Source organism: Apus apus, chromosome 1, assembly GCF_020740795.1.
Source record: "Apus apus isolate bApuApu2 chromosome 1, bApuApu2.pri.cur, whole genome shotgun sequence".
NCBI lineage: Eukaryota > Metazoa > Chordata > Aves > Apodiformes > Apodidae > Apus > Apus apus.
The window spans coordinates 192,668,434-192,685,174 of record NC_067282.1 but is presented as its reverse complement, the minus strand read 5'-3'; the positions used below and the strand labels follow the sequence as shown (position 1 = coordinate 192,685,174).

At 37.6% G+C, this 16,741-nt stretch overlaps 1 protein-coding gene across 5 annotated transcripts in view; it reads right to left on the bottom strand.

Moving 5' to 3' along the window:
- ORC5 (origin recognition complex subunit 5) overlaps positions 1-15,489 on the bottom strand; it is a 75,747-nt gene extending 60,258 nt beyond the window's left edge. The window contains exons 1-8 of one of the 5 annotated variants that reach the window (XM_051634634.1): positions 15,450-15,471; positions 14,933-15,027; positions 12,603-12,778; positions 10,956-11,048; positions 6,945-7,142; positions 3,309-3,383; positions 617-728; positions 126-256 (exon numbers count right to left, since the gene is read on the bottom strand). In XM_051634634.1, coding sequence (XP_051490594.1) covers positions 126-256; positions 617-728; positions 3,309-3,383; positions 6,945-7,142; positions 10,956-11,048; positions 12,603-12,713 — 720 coding nt within the window. In that variant the 5' untranslated portion in view covers positions 12,714-12,778; positions 14,933-15,027; positions 15,450-15,471. The other 4 variants (XM_051634624.1, XM_051634663.1, XM_051634644.1 and 1 more) reach the window with 4 other exon arrangements.
- Between the last annotated feature and the right edge of the window lie 1,252 nt (positions 15,490-16,741).

The following is a 16,741-nucleotide window of genomic DNA, read 5'->3' as shown; positions in this document are numbered from 1 at the left end:
CAACCGAAACCATTCTACAATTCTGTGTTTTTCTCTTTGTCCATATGCAACAATAAATCTAGACTTTGAGAGCTTATTTGGCCAAAAACACCCCAAAACAGTAACTCTGAACAAAATCATCTCACCAGATGCTGAAGTTCCTTCAGGTCCCTACAGACCATGTAGAAGACACCAAGCAGAATATTGATATATGCAGCATAAAAGTCAGCAGAATATTCTGGGGGATGATTCTGAGATAAGATCTTCTGCAGGTGTCCTGTTCAAACAAAAGTAAGTTTTGCTTAGCTAAAGCTAACTTAGTAAACTGACCACATATTACAAGTTAAGTGGAAAAAATGAACTATAATAAACAGTAAAAAACCCTAAATCCACCAAAATTACACGGATTAAAAGAACCAGTAAATATAAAGGGAAAAAATGCTATTTTGCTATGTTTTAGAAAGTGTAAAAAGACAAGTCTTGTAGAGGTTGTGCAAATACAGACTTTTACGTTCCAGCAGCTGTTACATATTCCAGATTCTGTAAAAGACATACTGATAAACACGGAAACAACACTTGGATGTTGTTTGACAAAGTATTGTTCAATCCCAAAAAGCAGATTAAAGAATTAATTTACCTATGCTGTAGTCAGGAAAATACAAGGTGAATGGCTCAAAGCATCCAGTACTTGGTCGGAACAGTTCCCACACTATTTCACTGATCATGACAACTGTCACGTTTCTGTCAGTCTACACAGGGCAGAAAAACATTTTTTTAAAAAAGCAGTGAAGGAAAAAACCCTAGTATGTTACTGTATCAACAAGAAAAACTATGATTGTGACTTTCCTGTTCCACAAAAATAAACAAATGTTCACTTTGATACAAATTACGAACACAGTAATACAGCATCTGCTGGCCTACTCAGGAAGCTCCCGCATTCGCACATTTTCCTCATTACATGACATTTCTCTGCATTCCTTGCCCTTTCACTGATGTGTAAGATTTGTGGGGTGATTGAGTTCTGGTACTAGACAATACCCAGTAGATTTCATCCCTTAGTCCCAAAATTAAGGTAGCATTTTACTTTGGTAATTAAACCCATACTTTCAGAACAAACAGGAAGAGTTAAAAAGTGAAAGAAAGCGCAGTGCTTTCTGGAACCAAGCTATCTACTACTTCATATTGAAGCTAAGCTGGCCTTTAAAAACAAGCACAAAATATAGTATTAACTGTGTACTCCACCAACTGTTACCAACAATGGCTGTACACAGTTCCACATTCTTTTTTACAAAGGTTTTATTGACAATATACTTGCCTTGAGTTTGATGCTTCGGTCAATAGATAACAAAACACTTCATATTTTAAAAATATTCCCTTTTTTTTGGTCACCCTTCTATATATCAGGTTTTCAATATAAAGCTAACTATTGTGAAGATGATGCTTCCTTTTTGCAAGGTTTTGCAACCACACTAAAAAGTCTGCAGAACAAAAGATGCTTTTACATATGGTTCTTCAAGCAAGACGTTTCAAAACTATTGACACTCCTCAAGGAAAAAAACAAAAGTAACCTGATTGAATTGACAGTGCTTAATATGAACTGTGAATGACTTGAAAGAAAATCCAGGGACAATCTTCTTTATTTATTCTTCCCACTTCTTGCCAAAGTGGCACTTATCCATATTCTTTACTGTTTCTTCTTTCTCTATTTTTATGGAGCTTTTTTATTTTTCTTTTAAAGAGAGAGCATCTTTCTGGAGATTTCTTTCAGTTGTGTTGCTCTCCCAGATTTCCTACCATTTTAGCTGAAAAAAGTACTAAGGTATTTTCAGTTCCTGACAGGCCTTCCAATATGAAAAACTCAAGTATATCCCACCATAATCCCCACAGAAATCAAGCATCCTATGACCCATCCTTCACAAATGATTCCAAGAAATATTTCACCAGTAATAAAGTTCATAGTCTCCTTTCACTCCAAGAAAAGGAAGAGATGCAGTAGACTTGCTCCTTCAATATTCTCCTGCAAGATCAGCTGCACAACAGTTTTACGAGGCCTCAGTCCAGACATCCAGAATTAAAGTGACTGGGTTCTCAGTATTCAGAAACATTCAAACTTATTTGGGGCTTACTTTTTTAAATTAAGAGTGTTTTTCTAGCATATTTAAGTCTCAGCCTGTATTTTTTTGGTCCCTGAACAGTAATGACAGGGCTACGTTTTCCTCCTTTCTCTCTGTCAGACAGGTTATTTCTCCTTCAAGGGCAGCAAAATCCAGAATATCAGCAGAACAGACAAAAACATCCAGAAAATGCACCAGCTGCCAGTATTAAGAACACAGCTGTGAATCAGTCTCCATTCAGTAAACAGAGAAATCAATGTAACCAGAAGATTAAGAGTACTACACAGAAGTCTTGAGATAACTCTAATTTCACTTATTTCAAAAGTTTCAAAGTACCACCATCTTCTGGTTTTGTCTTCACTTTCCTTTCAGAGAATGCACCATTTTTCCTTATTCCAAGGCAAAAGTTTTGATACTTCCAAAGAGAAAGATACAGTGTTTACTCAATTAGAAACATACTGTGGCACAATTCCAGTACAAGTGTAAAAACTCTCTGCTGTGACAAAGCACCTCCGCAGCTGCTGAGCTGTGCAGCTCCAGCCACAAACAAACAGCTGGAAGCCTACTGACCATCCCCAAGCCAGCCACCACATAGTTCTGAAGTTTCACGCTGGAGAAACTTGAGGAAAACTAATGTTTCTGGAGTTGCAAATTAATGCTTCTGGTGCTGAATTCACTCAAGATGGTGGGGCTCTCTGAATCAGCAGCTAACTCAGAAGCAGACTTTGGATTCGCACAGACTTTAAAAGGGATTTAATTTATTTTTTTGTACCAAGCAAATAGGACCTATGTTGAAGTCTCTCCTTATAGATTATAGTCTGCCTGAGATTTTTTTTTCTGCAATTATTAGAAAATCTTTTAATAAAGAGTAGAAAAATTTCATATTCTTTAAAATCTTCTAGAAAAGATAGCTATGTATCTGTCACCAGCCTCAAAATAATCTATAACAGATCAGATATTGTAAACCAAGATACTATTAAAATGAATTGGGGAAAAAAAAATTCTTAAGAATGCAAGAAAAACTTTCCAATGTTTACATGCTGGTTTGGTTTCTAGTTTTCATTACTTTGGGCGAGGAGGGAGGAATTAATTTTTACCATCTAAAGAATCACTTACTTTGATCTGTGAGCTTAGATGGACAGATACCCCATGTTCAGTAACTTTCAACAACATGCAGGAAAAGAAAAGCATGTAAATTTTTTTCCAGACACTTACCAACTCTTGAAGCCTAAGAAATGCTGGCAGGATGTTTGCTTCCATTTCCCTCAGCTGTTCTGCTCTATCCAGTACCTTTTAACAAAACAATGATCTTACTATATAGACAATGTCAACATCCATTCTCACACGGACTAAAAACTAATTCTTAGCTGCTGGAAACGCATTTCACCGATGGCTCTTAGGCAGCAGAACCCACCTAAATATCAAGACCCCTTAAACAAGCAACCCTGGAGAGATCATTGCTTCAGGTGTGTTTTCAAGAAGCCCAAGCAGCTCTGTCATCTAAAAAGAGACACAACCCCCAGGGAAGCAATCTTCTCATGCCTTATGGCAGCAAGAATTAAACTATTAAGTATACCATCAATAATATCACTGATAAAGCCATTAAATCATTAACAACCACTGAAACCTCAATTTTCATACAAAATTTTTACACTTAGAAATTACATGTAGTACTGTCGCTCTATATCGATATGCTCACTGTAGGAGAGCGATCTTTTCCCACTATTAAATTGTTTTTCAGAACCAAGTAAGCGCTAATATTTTCAAAAAATTAGCTATTATCCAGAATTCACACAACTGAATTTTGAGACAAACTTCTCTTACCAGTTTGCAGCCTAAAAATTCACATGATTTGTTGTACTGCATGTAAACCTAACACAGAACTAACAAATATGCAGCATATATACAGCTTAAACAGAAAACACTGAACAACTAAGGTATTTTGGAGCCTAGTGAAAAAAATGGGAGGATGAAAATATGAGTGGCTATCCTTTGGCAAAAAAAAATAATATTCCCAGAACACTCAAGATCTTGACAGGAATGAAAAAAGATAACAGAAACATATTTCTTTTGTGTTTTATTTAATACTCACAATATGAGCCTAAATTCTGAAGTTGATTACTTGTTTTGAATTACTGCTGTTCAAAGAGAAATTATAGGTCCCTTGAAATATTTTTTTTTCTCTAACCTTTTAAATTTCCTCCCCACACCAAAATATTAAGACATCTATCATTTATGTTGCCCACAATAAGAAAAAGAAATTTATGTGGATAACCACACAACATACTATGAAACAGTATTTCAAAATCCCACCATAAAGGAAAAAAACTTGAAAGAGCAGCATCTCTGCAATAACAGCCCACCATTCCTGCGAATTTATTTAGAACTACAACACAACATATGATTTTATCTGAATTTGTTTCATATAATAAACACCTCAGGGATGAAGACTGCTTTACACTACTGACCAAATAGAGGCTACAAATTTTTACTAATAAAATACTGGTTATGGGACCCAGTGACATCCAGCTACCAAGCTTTAAGGCCTTAACCTAAACAGATCTTACGTTTTTAATTAAGCGTGAAACAAACTAGTTTCTATTACAGAAGACAAAACATACTGTGACTCTGGTTTGTGGAATATGTCAAGTGATTCACAGAAAACAGCCTACCCAGAGGCCTACAAATCCATGCCTTATTCTTTAATCTACATTGGTCAGCTTTGACCTTTTTTTAAAAAAAACCTTTACATTTTAGAATGCTTAACTGATTTACATCAGTTAGCTTGTTATTCTATAAAGTACTAGGTAGTGTAAATGTATGAATGACTACAAGTTGTATCTGTTCCCATTTTTCAGGTAGTTAGAATGAATAAATTCATTTTTCAGAAGTAATCACAAGCACTCAGCACCCATGCTTGGGTTAAGAAAAACATTTAGAATCCTTTGCTTGAAAGCAAACATTTATCTTAATTTGCTCTGAGTTAATTGGGCTGAAATATTACATTATTTACTACCAAAATGAAATAGAATAAATAAGTATTACCAGCATGCTGGTCTTCCATCAGGCTCAATTTAAACCAGTATACAATAAATCCAGATGACACAGGTTAATATACATATATTGATTTCCCCCATTTCTTTCTGTTTCCATGCAGAACAACACTGAAATACTAATTTAATGCTTCTTTCTTCTGATTCATAGAATTCAGCAACTATTTATGTGATAGAACTGAACCTTTCAAGGTATTTAATGGTTTGTTTTCTATAACCACTGTTCAAGAACTTTCTAATTTTCTGAGTGAGACTAATCTTCATGTAACACATGAAGCATTCTTTACTAAAGTGGAACAGTTTTTTAATTCCAATATTAATCTGATAGTAAAATTTAACCATATATTTTGTGAAATTTCCTAAAGGTTATTCTCGTGCTACGTTTTGTTCTTACGGTATTGCTGAGGGATACCAATAGCACTTGTGCAAGTAAATTAAAAATAATTATCTACATATAATTTCTCTATTTTAAGTACTGATTAATTCCTTCTTCATTCAGATTTTAAGAAGCATGTCAAATTTAGTAACTTCAGGAGCTCTAGGAAACTATGAAACAGTACTGTTTCCACTGAACATAAGATGAAGCTATTTAACTCAGTAGGTAAGTATTTTTAAATGGATACAAAACTGTGAAACTGAATGAAAACTGCTCACAGTAATTATGAACTTACTGTTTGACTGCAAAAAACCAACGCAGTATGCCTACTGACTGCTGTGAGAAACATGCAGAGTGACTACCCAGGGCCATTAAGCTTCAGGTCTTGAACCACTTACATGTTTTCTTACATAATCAATTTCACCTCTTTCAACAAACCCTTAATTCCAACTGCTGGGCTGAAACTTCAGTCCATGTGTTTCATAGGCCTATGATGCACACATACAGTCACACATCACTAATACTATGACATTCATATTTATAAGAAAAGATAACTAATTTTACTCAACAGAGAGAGCTAGGAAAAAACATTGTTCTGAGGAGTCTAGGTACTCTCTTCAGGCAACATATATGCCTCAAATTAGCTTCTCTATCCATCTCTTGGTGAGAGAGACAAACGCTATTACAGATGTCTTGCGAACTTTTCCTTATCACAGGAAAAAAAAACAAAACTAACATTGTAGTAGTACATTGATTCAATCGTTTCTGCGATCTAAATTCTGAATATTTTTATTGTCTGCCTGTTTATGCCACTTGAGTATATCATCAAATTCTTCATTGTAGTATTTTTTTTCATCTCAGTTCAGTTTTTGTCTTTGAGGGCCACATGTGTAGTTGAAAACATAAGATCTCAACAGCACTTTTAAGGAGGAAATTACACATTTTAGTTCCTTAATGCAACTTGTAACTTGAACCTATTCTAGCCAACCAATTCCTGTCATTTGCATGCTCTGTAATCTGCTTCTGCCCTACTTCCCACCTTTGCTTTCTCATTTGTGAAGCCACCATCACAAGAAAACAGGTAAGCATGACTTACTAATTATAAAATACAGGCTCTCTATATTTAAAGATTTTGTAATATTATTACATACTTAATTTAGCTATGCAGTATTAATTTATGTTCATTATTAGTTATGCTATACAGTTTTTGTCTATAAAGTCCTAAAACCAGTAAAGAACCTCATCTAAAGCCAGTAAATCAAGTGAACTAATCTAACCAGTACAAACACATTCCGAATTAAGTTCACACTAAAATTTTGTGAAAACTGCTCTATAATGCATACATTTCACATACAAATTATTGATAACAATTACCCTCTCTGAAGTGAAATGAAAGCAGAACACTAAGATTAAAAAACTTACAATGTAAAATGTTTGATCTTGAAGCTCTTGACTCGCAACAGCTTGTTTAAACAGACGTACAAAATCATTGAAACTATCACAAGGCACATGAGAAGTCTGTTCTGTCTCAGAAGAAGAGCTTTGCAACTGGATGAGAATTTCTTCTAAAAGAAGTCGTGAAGTAAAGTATTCCATACAGTTCACAAACACATGAGGAAGCTGGAGAGGATAAAAAAAGACACAACTTTATTTGGCTTTTTCAGTGTAAATACTTCAGGATTAGTTTTCTTTCCAGATGAGACAATGAAAGACACCACACCTTGCCAACCACATAAACCAAAGAACCCTGCCAAAAAAGAATGACTACTTAAGTACCTAGTCAAAATATTATATATCACAAAGTGAAGACAGATCTGGTGAATCCTCATATAAAGCACAATGTCTCCTCAAATTATGTTTAAAAAATGAAACATGGTTTATCTTCTATGTTTAAAAACTGTGAGCAATACATAAACTAAATAGCATTCACTTCAAAGAAAAGTTAAACACTCATACACATTAGAGTATTATAAAATAGTCCATTACAAATCAGTGTCTCAATAATACGAACCTCTCAAACATGTATTACAAAGAAAATAATCTGGGAGCCCACTCCCCAGAATCACTTCAAATGTTTTTGGCATTCTCTGCATACAAACGAAAAAGTGGAAGCCTCTATATCAGATGTGTAATCAGTCTGCTTGTGTAGAACATTTTTAGAAAAACAGGTATCTCTCCAAAGCAAATACAGACTGAAAAAAGAGATACATTTTATGGCAATCCAGAAAATGTCCCCAAAGGTACCAATTTAGTAATATTGAAGTTATGGTCGTTTGTCTATAGATTACACTATAGACTGCAAAACAGGCAAATATTCAAGCCTATAATTTTTTTTTTAAAAAGGCAAATCTCTGGCAACTCTGTTTTTAAATGTATTATTTGCATAGCTTCAAATTCTCTGGTAAGGCATATGCTCTTTTTTAAACTGAACATTAAAACCTCTGGAAAACATTAGTCACTCAGATACATATGCATTACTTGCAACATGAAACTTCTGACAGGAATGTGTGTGTGTGACAAAACGAAATAATCTAAGTACTTCATTCCCATCTTTCTACTTAAAATACAATATATGGCATTTGATTCAGCAGATATGAAAACTGTGGGTATATGCTGGCAATCCAGTCAAACAATAAGTAATAAAAAGCTTTCTTATGATTTTGAACACTGTTAAAAGAAGTTTACAGAAAGAAAAAGAAGAGCATGTAAAAGGAGTTGCCTCATCCCTGGAAGTGTTCAAGGCCAGGCTGAATGGGGCTTGGAGCAACCTGGTCTAGTGGGAGACGGCCCTGCCCATGTAAAGGGGCTGGAATCAGATTATTTTTAAGGTCCCTTCCAACCCAAACCATTCCATGATTCTATGAAAGGGGCTACATCTCCAAAATAACCTATTCAAAGTGCTGTACTTCCATAGCAGATGGAAAGCTGGGTGGCTCAGATGTGCTTCACAACACCACACTATATGTAGGAGACAGCTATACTTGGCAACAGGAAGTTCCGCAGAAAGAGCTGCTGCTGAAAACCTATTCTGCTTCACAGTCTGGCCACATTTTTGCATATGTCATAAGTGGGTATAATATTTTTAATAAATGTACTTTAGAAAACCCTGAAGTTTCAGGGCTACAAGAACAAAGCGGAAAGCGATGGTTTAGGCATGAAGTAAACATCTGTCATTGGATTTAAATCCCTGAAGTACATGACCAACAAAACCATGGGCACCAACAAGTTTAGATGAAAATTTCTGTGATGACATCTTTCAACTTAGGTCTTTTAAACTTGTTTTGGGAAAAATTAGAACAAGGAATAAAACTAGCATGAATATACACATTTGCTAACAGAAAAAGAAGGGCCACAAAAGCAGTTACAACCTAGTACTTAAACGTCTTCTGCCAGCACTGACCAGAGAGGGACTGAAACAGACTTAAGGTCATAACTCTCTATGTCATTCTTCAAAACAACTTTCTGTAAGAAACAAGCATTCAGCCAGGGCTTTTCAGTCTAGAGAGAAGACTGAGGGGGGATCTAATTAATGCCTATAAATACACGAGGGCTGGGCATCAAGAAGACAGGGACAAGCTCTTTTCACTTGTGCCCTGTGATAGAACGAGGGGCAATGGATTCAAACTCGAGCATAGGAAGTTCCACCAAAACATGAGGAAGAACTTCTTTACTGTTAGGTTGACAGAGCACTGGAACAGGCTCCTCAGAGAGCTTGTGGAGGAGTTTCCTTCCCTGGAGACTTTCAAGACCTGTCTGGATGCCTTTCTCTGTGTGGTTTTTTGGTCCTGCTCTGGCAGGTGGATTGGACTTGGTGATCTTCGGAGTTCCCTTCCAACCCATAATATTCTGTGATTCTGTGATACTTCTATGTAGTTCGAAGTCTCACACAATGTTTAAAGAGTAGTTTCTCTGCCTGCAGACCCTGCAACTGAAATAAATAATTTCCCGACAAAGTTCCTACTTTATGCTAGTAACACATAGCAACTCCAGTATTAATCAAGGATGGAAGACATCTCACAGTGGACAGTATTAAAGTAGTTTTTTCCTAACAGTTGAGGGGGAGAGAGTTTTTAACCCCAGCTTCCTAGGAATGTAAGGCTCCAAATTCAAAACTGTACAAGGAATGCTTAGTCGTTTCCACTTCAGGTATTCCAAAAACATCCATCTTATCAGTCCTCCTTGACCTATTTCTTATTTCTCCTACATACTTTTCTACAAACAGGAATCCAAAGGAAGTTTGTTGATGAAGCTGAAAAAGAACACACAGTTCTAAGATTTATGAAAGTGATGTTCATAAAGGAGGAGACAGCAACAATACTGGCATGGGAGAATAAAAGCCATTCCACCTGCAAAAGACGCAGCATTGCCAAGCTAAGTAAACAGACACACTTGGAGAATTAACTTTATTACATTAGCAACTGTAAATGGCAGCCTGTTTATTGGGATCTTTAATTTATGGTGCATATCACGCTGTGTTTCGAGGATCTAGAATAAACGAAAGTGCAAAAAATTCCTATTTACAAACAGGTTCTGAAATGCAATATTAAAAAGGGCTACTAATGCACTTCTTCCCTTTTAAAGCTGGTTCATTAAGCAAAAGAATAATTATTTAGTGTTTAGGAATTTAATCAATTGTCCCTATTGCTCAAACGTTTTAGAACTCCTGTATTGTTTCTTTTTCCAAAAGAAATACAGATTTTCCTGCTGATCAAAACTAACTGAATTTGCTGCAATTAATTCACCCCAAGTCTGCAAAAACAACTACAGGTATAAAAAAAAATAATGGCAGTTGTCTTGTATTTGGCCATTTTAGACTCACTTATTTTTTTTCAGCAAACATGTATAGCTTGTATGCTTGCTTTGAACACTTTTTCACAACTTTACAAAGTTTAAGCTCTTAGGCTGGCATTTAAATAGATCATAATACATCCAACTGAATATAATTAAAATTAGTTTGTTAACACAAAACAAATAAAATTCCACGACTGCAAACTCTTCTTGTTTTTCATATACCCTCTCACTCTCTTCATATACAAGAGAAATTAGTTTAAAGAAGAATTACAAAAAGATTTAAAAAAATTATATTGTAAGTGACTCAGATTGAACTGGGATCATCATCTTAAGAGTATTTACTCATCAATGGAGCTACTTCAGATTAAGTCACTTTTCGAAAGCTAAACAAAATTTGGTTTATTTTCTTTTTAAACTTTCTTAGGAAAGTTATTATGATTTATATTGTATCTCACTATGAACAATTTTATTTTATTCTAAGTGCACTAGTGAGAAGAGCAATGCATTCATCACACAGTAAGTGGAAAAGAATCAAGAAGGCAAAAATGGCTTGAGGAAACAAACCATTTTGTTCAAGCTAGTTTGAGGGACCATCTGTTACAAATAAATTCTCAATTCAATATCCATTCTAAATACTCTTACCTGTAAGGTGTTTAGAAGAGTTTGCATCACATAGGTCTTCCCACTAGATGTATGTCCATAGATAAAGATGGACGGAAAACTAAACTGGTGGCGCTGTGGAAAAAAAAAACGTGTTGCTGTTTCAATTCTTCTTTTTAATTCAACAGATAAAAGATTTATTAATGAAGTTTCCCTCCAAAATAAAAGTTGTATTTTTAATTGAAGCATTAAATAAAAAATATGCCAATTATTATGGAATCAACGTGATCAAGATGTATGTTTCATCCTCACTGAAATACTGGGAGGATATCACATAAAGTTAGCAGTGAAACCCCTACAACATTAAGATACATCTTTCATGGGGAAAACAAAATAAATGAAAAAAAAAACCCTAACACACCACAAGAGAGAAAAGCAGTGAACTCTTAATTCAAATTAACTAACTGAAACAAAATCTTGGCAAGCACAAATTTCAAGCTTTACATTGTCCTAACTTCTGCAAACACTACAAACTGCTTTTCTTTCCATTAGTAAAAAGAGAAACAGAAAATAAATTGGTTGGTGGAAGAGGTGGTAAAGGAGGTTGCTTTTCTCTCACAAGGCAATATTTGATAGAATACCTCTATTTATTTGATGTTAATGGATGCTGTATATTTTGTGATTTTTTTTTAAATGCAAGGAAAATAAGTAAAAACAAGTTAATTCATTCTGAATATATATTTTTTATTTTTTCATTTCTAAGAATCATGTACACTGACTTAAAAAATGAATACAAATATAAATTTGACAATTTTTATGAAAACCATGATATTCAGTTAACCCAAAACAAAGGTACTCTTGTGCAAGATGTGGATACTCTAACCTGCATATTTAAGCAGAATTTAAGTATCTATTTTTTTAAGACTTGCTGCCACCATGCTTGCTATAAATACTTATATACTATAATTCAATGTAATTATTATCTATAACTAAAGGTGGAACCAGAAACAGATACGAATTTGCATTTTGTTAGCTGAACATAAATGGATATATTAACTGCTTTTAAGTTTGCAGATGAAACTCTCCATTACTTTTGCCAAGCACTAACAGAATCATTTAACAAACCAGTGATTTCCAAATCTATGGCCAACAATAAAACTATTAAGAATCAGACCAACTTCATGTACCTGGAATTCAGGCATGCAAATATTACATTAACAGTTCAAAATAAAACAGAAGTCCTACACTACCACTGAAAAAAAAAGATATCGCAGAGCTTTAGACCAGGGAATAAGACAGAATTACATCCTGGTACTAACTAGTAGTGATGGAACAGTCATGGACAAATCAGGCTTCAGAGACAGCAAGGCACAGTAAATAGCTGTAAGTTTGTTTGGGTCTTTGCAGATGCAAAACAGCTTTCAACCTTCAAACTTACTGGGATCTGTCAGCCTAACACTAATGATAAAGGCACATATCAAAACCAAACAAAAACCAACAGAGAGGCAACCAAAGTATGTTCATAATGACATCATAAAAATGACCAAGCAGGGGGGTTGGAACTAGATGATCTTTAAGGTCACTTCCAACCCTAACCATTCTATGATTCTACAATTAAATTATTACTTTGCCCTCTGGGACAGCAGAATGTCTGTGTTCTATTCAAGCATCCAATACAAAAAGCACCACCTCTCCAAATATTGACAGCAATAGGGACACTTGAGATTCTCGACAAGGCACCAAACTTTCCAACTGAAGCAGTGTAGCTGCTGGGTATGCTGGATGCTCAAGATTAGGCATTTTGATGCTCCTGCAGTCACCTAAACATGCATATCCCGTTTGAGGTGAACAGGCAAGAAAGTGATCTGGAAAATAAAATGTTTTCATTATCAGCATCATACACATAACAGAGAAAAATTACAAAGAAGTGACATAAAATCTAAACAGACATTCTAGCTCAGGATAATAGTTTAATTATGATAGACTTGAGACTTCATCAAAATCAAACTTTACTATAAAAGGCATTATACAGACGTTTTCACACAAGACAGAATCAAATAAAACCACACAATAAGGCATACAGAGTATGAGCAAATCAATAAAACAACTGGCATAGCTTAGTTAAATGGAGAAATACCTATTCAGTTCCGGTTTTATATACATTTAAAAGCAGCAAGGAAATAAAAAGAGGAAAGTAGATTAGTCACAGCTCATCACCTCCCTGGACAGCCAAAAACTAGGATTTAAAACCAACACAGAAGATATAGGACATAGAGAAAAAAAGAGGGTGACAAAAGAATAGCTCTTCACATGTTAACAAGAACACCTTACTCCAGCTTAAAAGCAGCAGAAGTATATGAAGAAAATTTAGCTGATGGTAAAGACTAGAAATACTCCCTAAAAATAGCAGGACCACAAACCATTTATATAAAAATGCAAGATTAATTACAGTCTTAGACAAGGGCTAGTCAAGGAAGAGGGAGGATTCTGATTTTCCAAACATTGGGAAAGATGGATTTTAGTGATAGAACACCTCAAAGATACTACTTTGTCTGCAGCTTCTGTAACTACTGAAAAGATGGTACATTTGTCTGGAATGATAAGGACAACAGAGAGAGAACTGAAGCAAACTCAAGAGCTGGATTCTGACTTTGTCAATGTAACACACCTTGACACCCAAATAGGAAGTTTGGAAATGTAAGTAGCACAATTTACGGCCAAACACATTATGCTGGGTGTAAGTACAATGCCACATGAGAAAATATTAGGTTAGCAGAAGGATTTTAAAAATAGCATAGGAAATAGAAAACAAACTGTTCTGAAGAAAAGCAAGATTAGGTTGCACTGGCAGGGGAGCTACTGGGCTACAGGAAGTTCTCTAACTAAAAATGTATTTATGGAAATACTTAACAGAGTTTGATTTGGGACCAAACTCTGTTGAGTATTGCCATAAATACATTCAAGGAAGATTTTTAAATTTATTTTTACACTTCGCCTTCAGTGTTTTCTGAAGTAGAAATTTGGATTGTAGAATCGTTAAGTAGAAAATAGGGGGGAAAATGATAACACCAATAACAGAAGTAAAGCTAGCATATTGAAGTTCAGCACTTCAAATAACATGTATTTTTAAGTAACCATATGATAGATTTCAACTGTATGTTTGAAGCAGTTTCAAAAAGAATCAAGTAAATGACACAGGAATTAAGAAAAATCTAAGTAATGCACCTACTGAAAAAGCAAATGCATAATTCTATGTATCAGGCAAATTATCTCCCAGACATACAAGCATACAAATAGCTTTGGCCCATTTGATGAGATCAGCAAGATCAGTTTTGAAGAGGTCTGTGCCCACTGTATACCTATTCAGGTATCTATTAAAAATGGAATGAAGATCCAAAAACTTGAATAACTTGATTAAGGTTGCTCTCTAAAAATGAGCTAGGAATAAATATCAAGGACAAAAAGAAAAAAAAATTTAGACAATAGCCTCCAAAACACAGGACAGAAGGAAAAAAAGAGTTTTAGACAGGGCTGAAAAAGTTCACATAGACTTCAGATGAGTAACTGATTTTGTTCCACTGACTACATGAGAACAAGGCTTGACTAAGTGTCTTAAACATATCTGAGGCCATAAAGATACTTCAGCTTCTTCACCTGCTGCCCAGCTGCACTCCAGAAAAGCATGAATTGCCTGTTGGTCACATCTGCCAACCCTATTTGCTTCTCAAACATCCTAGCACATGTCAACTTACACTGAACACATTTAAGCCACTGGATGGAAACTGAAATCTCCACTGACTACATGGTGTCTTAACCTTCAACAGGATCCCATCACAGAGCTCACAAGGATGTCTAGAGAACATGTTCACAAAACAACTGATTTAAACTACATGGCAATGCTGACATAAGGACTAGTGTAAGACAAAACTTGAATTCAGGATGCTCCCGACCAGTGAAGACCGCACGGATGTTGCACATGTGGTCACTCCAGCCACATTAGGAAGGACAAAAGCACTTACTTTCCAGCCCAGTCCAGGTAAGGATACCAAAAGCACAAGTTACAAGCTCACGGCTTCTTCGCTTGTCAAGAAGAACCTCTCTCGGTTCGTTGGTCCTAGAACACCCGCATTTGTCATGTCTCTCCACACCTCAGTAAGCAAGCTGACAGCAACTTGAGGCGCCCACACCGCCTGCCTCCCCTCAGGCCCCACCAGAGCACCGGCGGCACAGACCTGCCCTGCACGACGGGCAGTGACGACCCCGGCCCCCGCAGCGCGGACGCGCCCCGCGAAGCCCGGGCTAAAGGCTCCGTGAGGCGGAGCGCCCGGCCCCGGCCCCGGGACCAGCTCTGGCCCCGCCAGGCCGGGCAGGAGGCGCCCGGGACCCCAGGGACCCCATCCCCGCACCCGGAACGCGGCACGAGCAGGTCCTGCTCCATCACCCCAGGCGCCAGGAACTGGCCGCCCCGCTCCCCGGGCTGGGCTGGACCGGACCGAGCCAGCCCCGCCGCCCCGCTCCGCGCTCCCGGCCGCTCACCGCGCCGTCCCGCACCCGCGCCGTCCCGGCTCCCGCGGCGCAGCCCGCGCACGCGCGCACCGCCGCCAGCCCCGCCTCCCCAGCCAGTGCGCAGGTGCGGAGCGCGCGCCCATGCGCGGTAGCGGCGGGAGGCTCCGCGCGGGGCCGGGGCGCGGCGGGCGGGAAAGGGCGGCGCGCGGGGGGGGGGGCGGTTGTTGCCCGTCCTGAGGCGGGCGGGGGGTCCCGGGGCGAGGCAGCAGCGGGAGTCAGGGGTAGCACCTCTTCCTGGACGTGTTCGGACCTCCCTGGCAGCAGTTCCCTCAGGGAGAGGAGGGTGTTGTAGTTAACACTCAGGATGGTTTAGGTTGGAAGGGACCATTAAAGTCCCTCCAGTTCCAGGCCCCCTGCGATGGGTCAGGTTCCTGCAACTACGTGTTTCCCCCCTGCTTGGATAATCCAGCTCTCAGCCCAGCCAGTGGGAAGGATATTGTCATCAGCTACCTCTACACACGTCACCCATTTTACTTGAATTCCCAGGCAGAAATTATTTAAGGTATAACTGGGTGCTTTTTCTTCAAAATGAGTGAAGGGATCTCCAGCAGCTCATTGTGCACACTGTGGCAGAGGAGCTAACCTTAAATAATGGAAGAGAAAAGATGTCTGCAATAATTTCTGACGTGGTTTCGGCTTTACCTGCTGGTGGCTGCCTGACACATCTGAAATAAAGGTGGGATCTGAGCCTTGTTGAAGAATAGACACCAAAGGGATGAAGAGCTGTTTAAGCTAGAGGTTGATGTTGTAACAGAACAAGTAAGTATTTTAAGCACAATACTGTGATAAATATGAACACAAACTTCAGTAAAATGCCCTAATAAAAGCAAACCCCTTAATGTTTATCCAAATGGAAACTTGTCATTCCCATTGGTATTATTTCACAAGGGTGTTATTTAAAAAATGTGTAGTTGAATACATAACAGAAGAACATTTGAGGGACACAAGTATGTTGGGCCAGATATCTTAGGTCTGTCTGAAGTACACCTACTCTGCTGCTGGCCATTTTGGGCAAAGTAGTTGTAGGCAGCAGCTGTACAAAGGTGGTCAAGTGCCTAACAGAGCAGTTTGAACACGTTTTAAATACCCACCAAAAGCCTAACAGTTATGACTTCTCTGGGGAGGAATAACACCAGGCACCAGTACAGATTAGGGGTCGTCCTACTGGAGAGCAGCTCCATGGAGGAAAACCTGGGAGATCTAGTGGACAAGAAGTTATCCATGGGACAGCAATGTGTCCTTGTGGCCAAGAGGGCCAATGG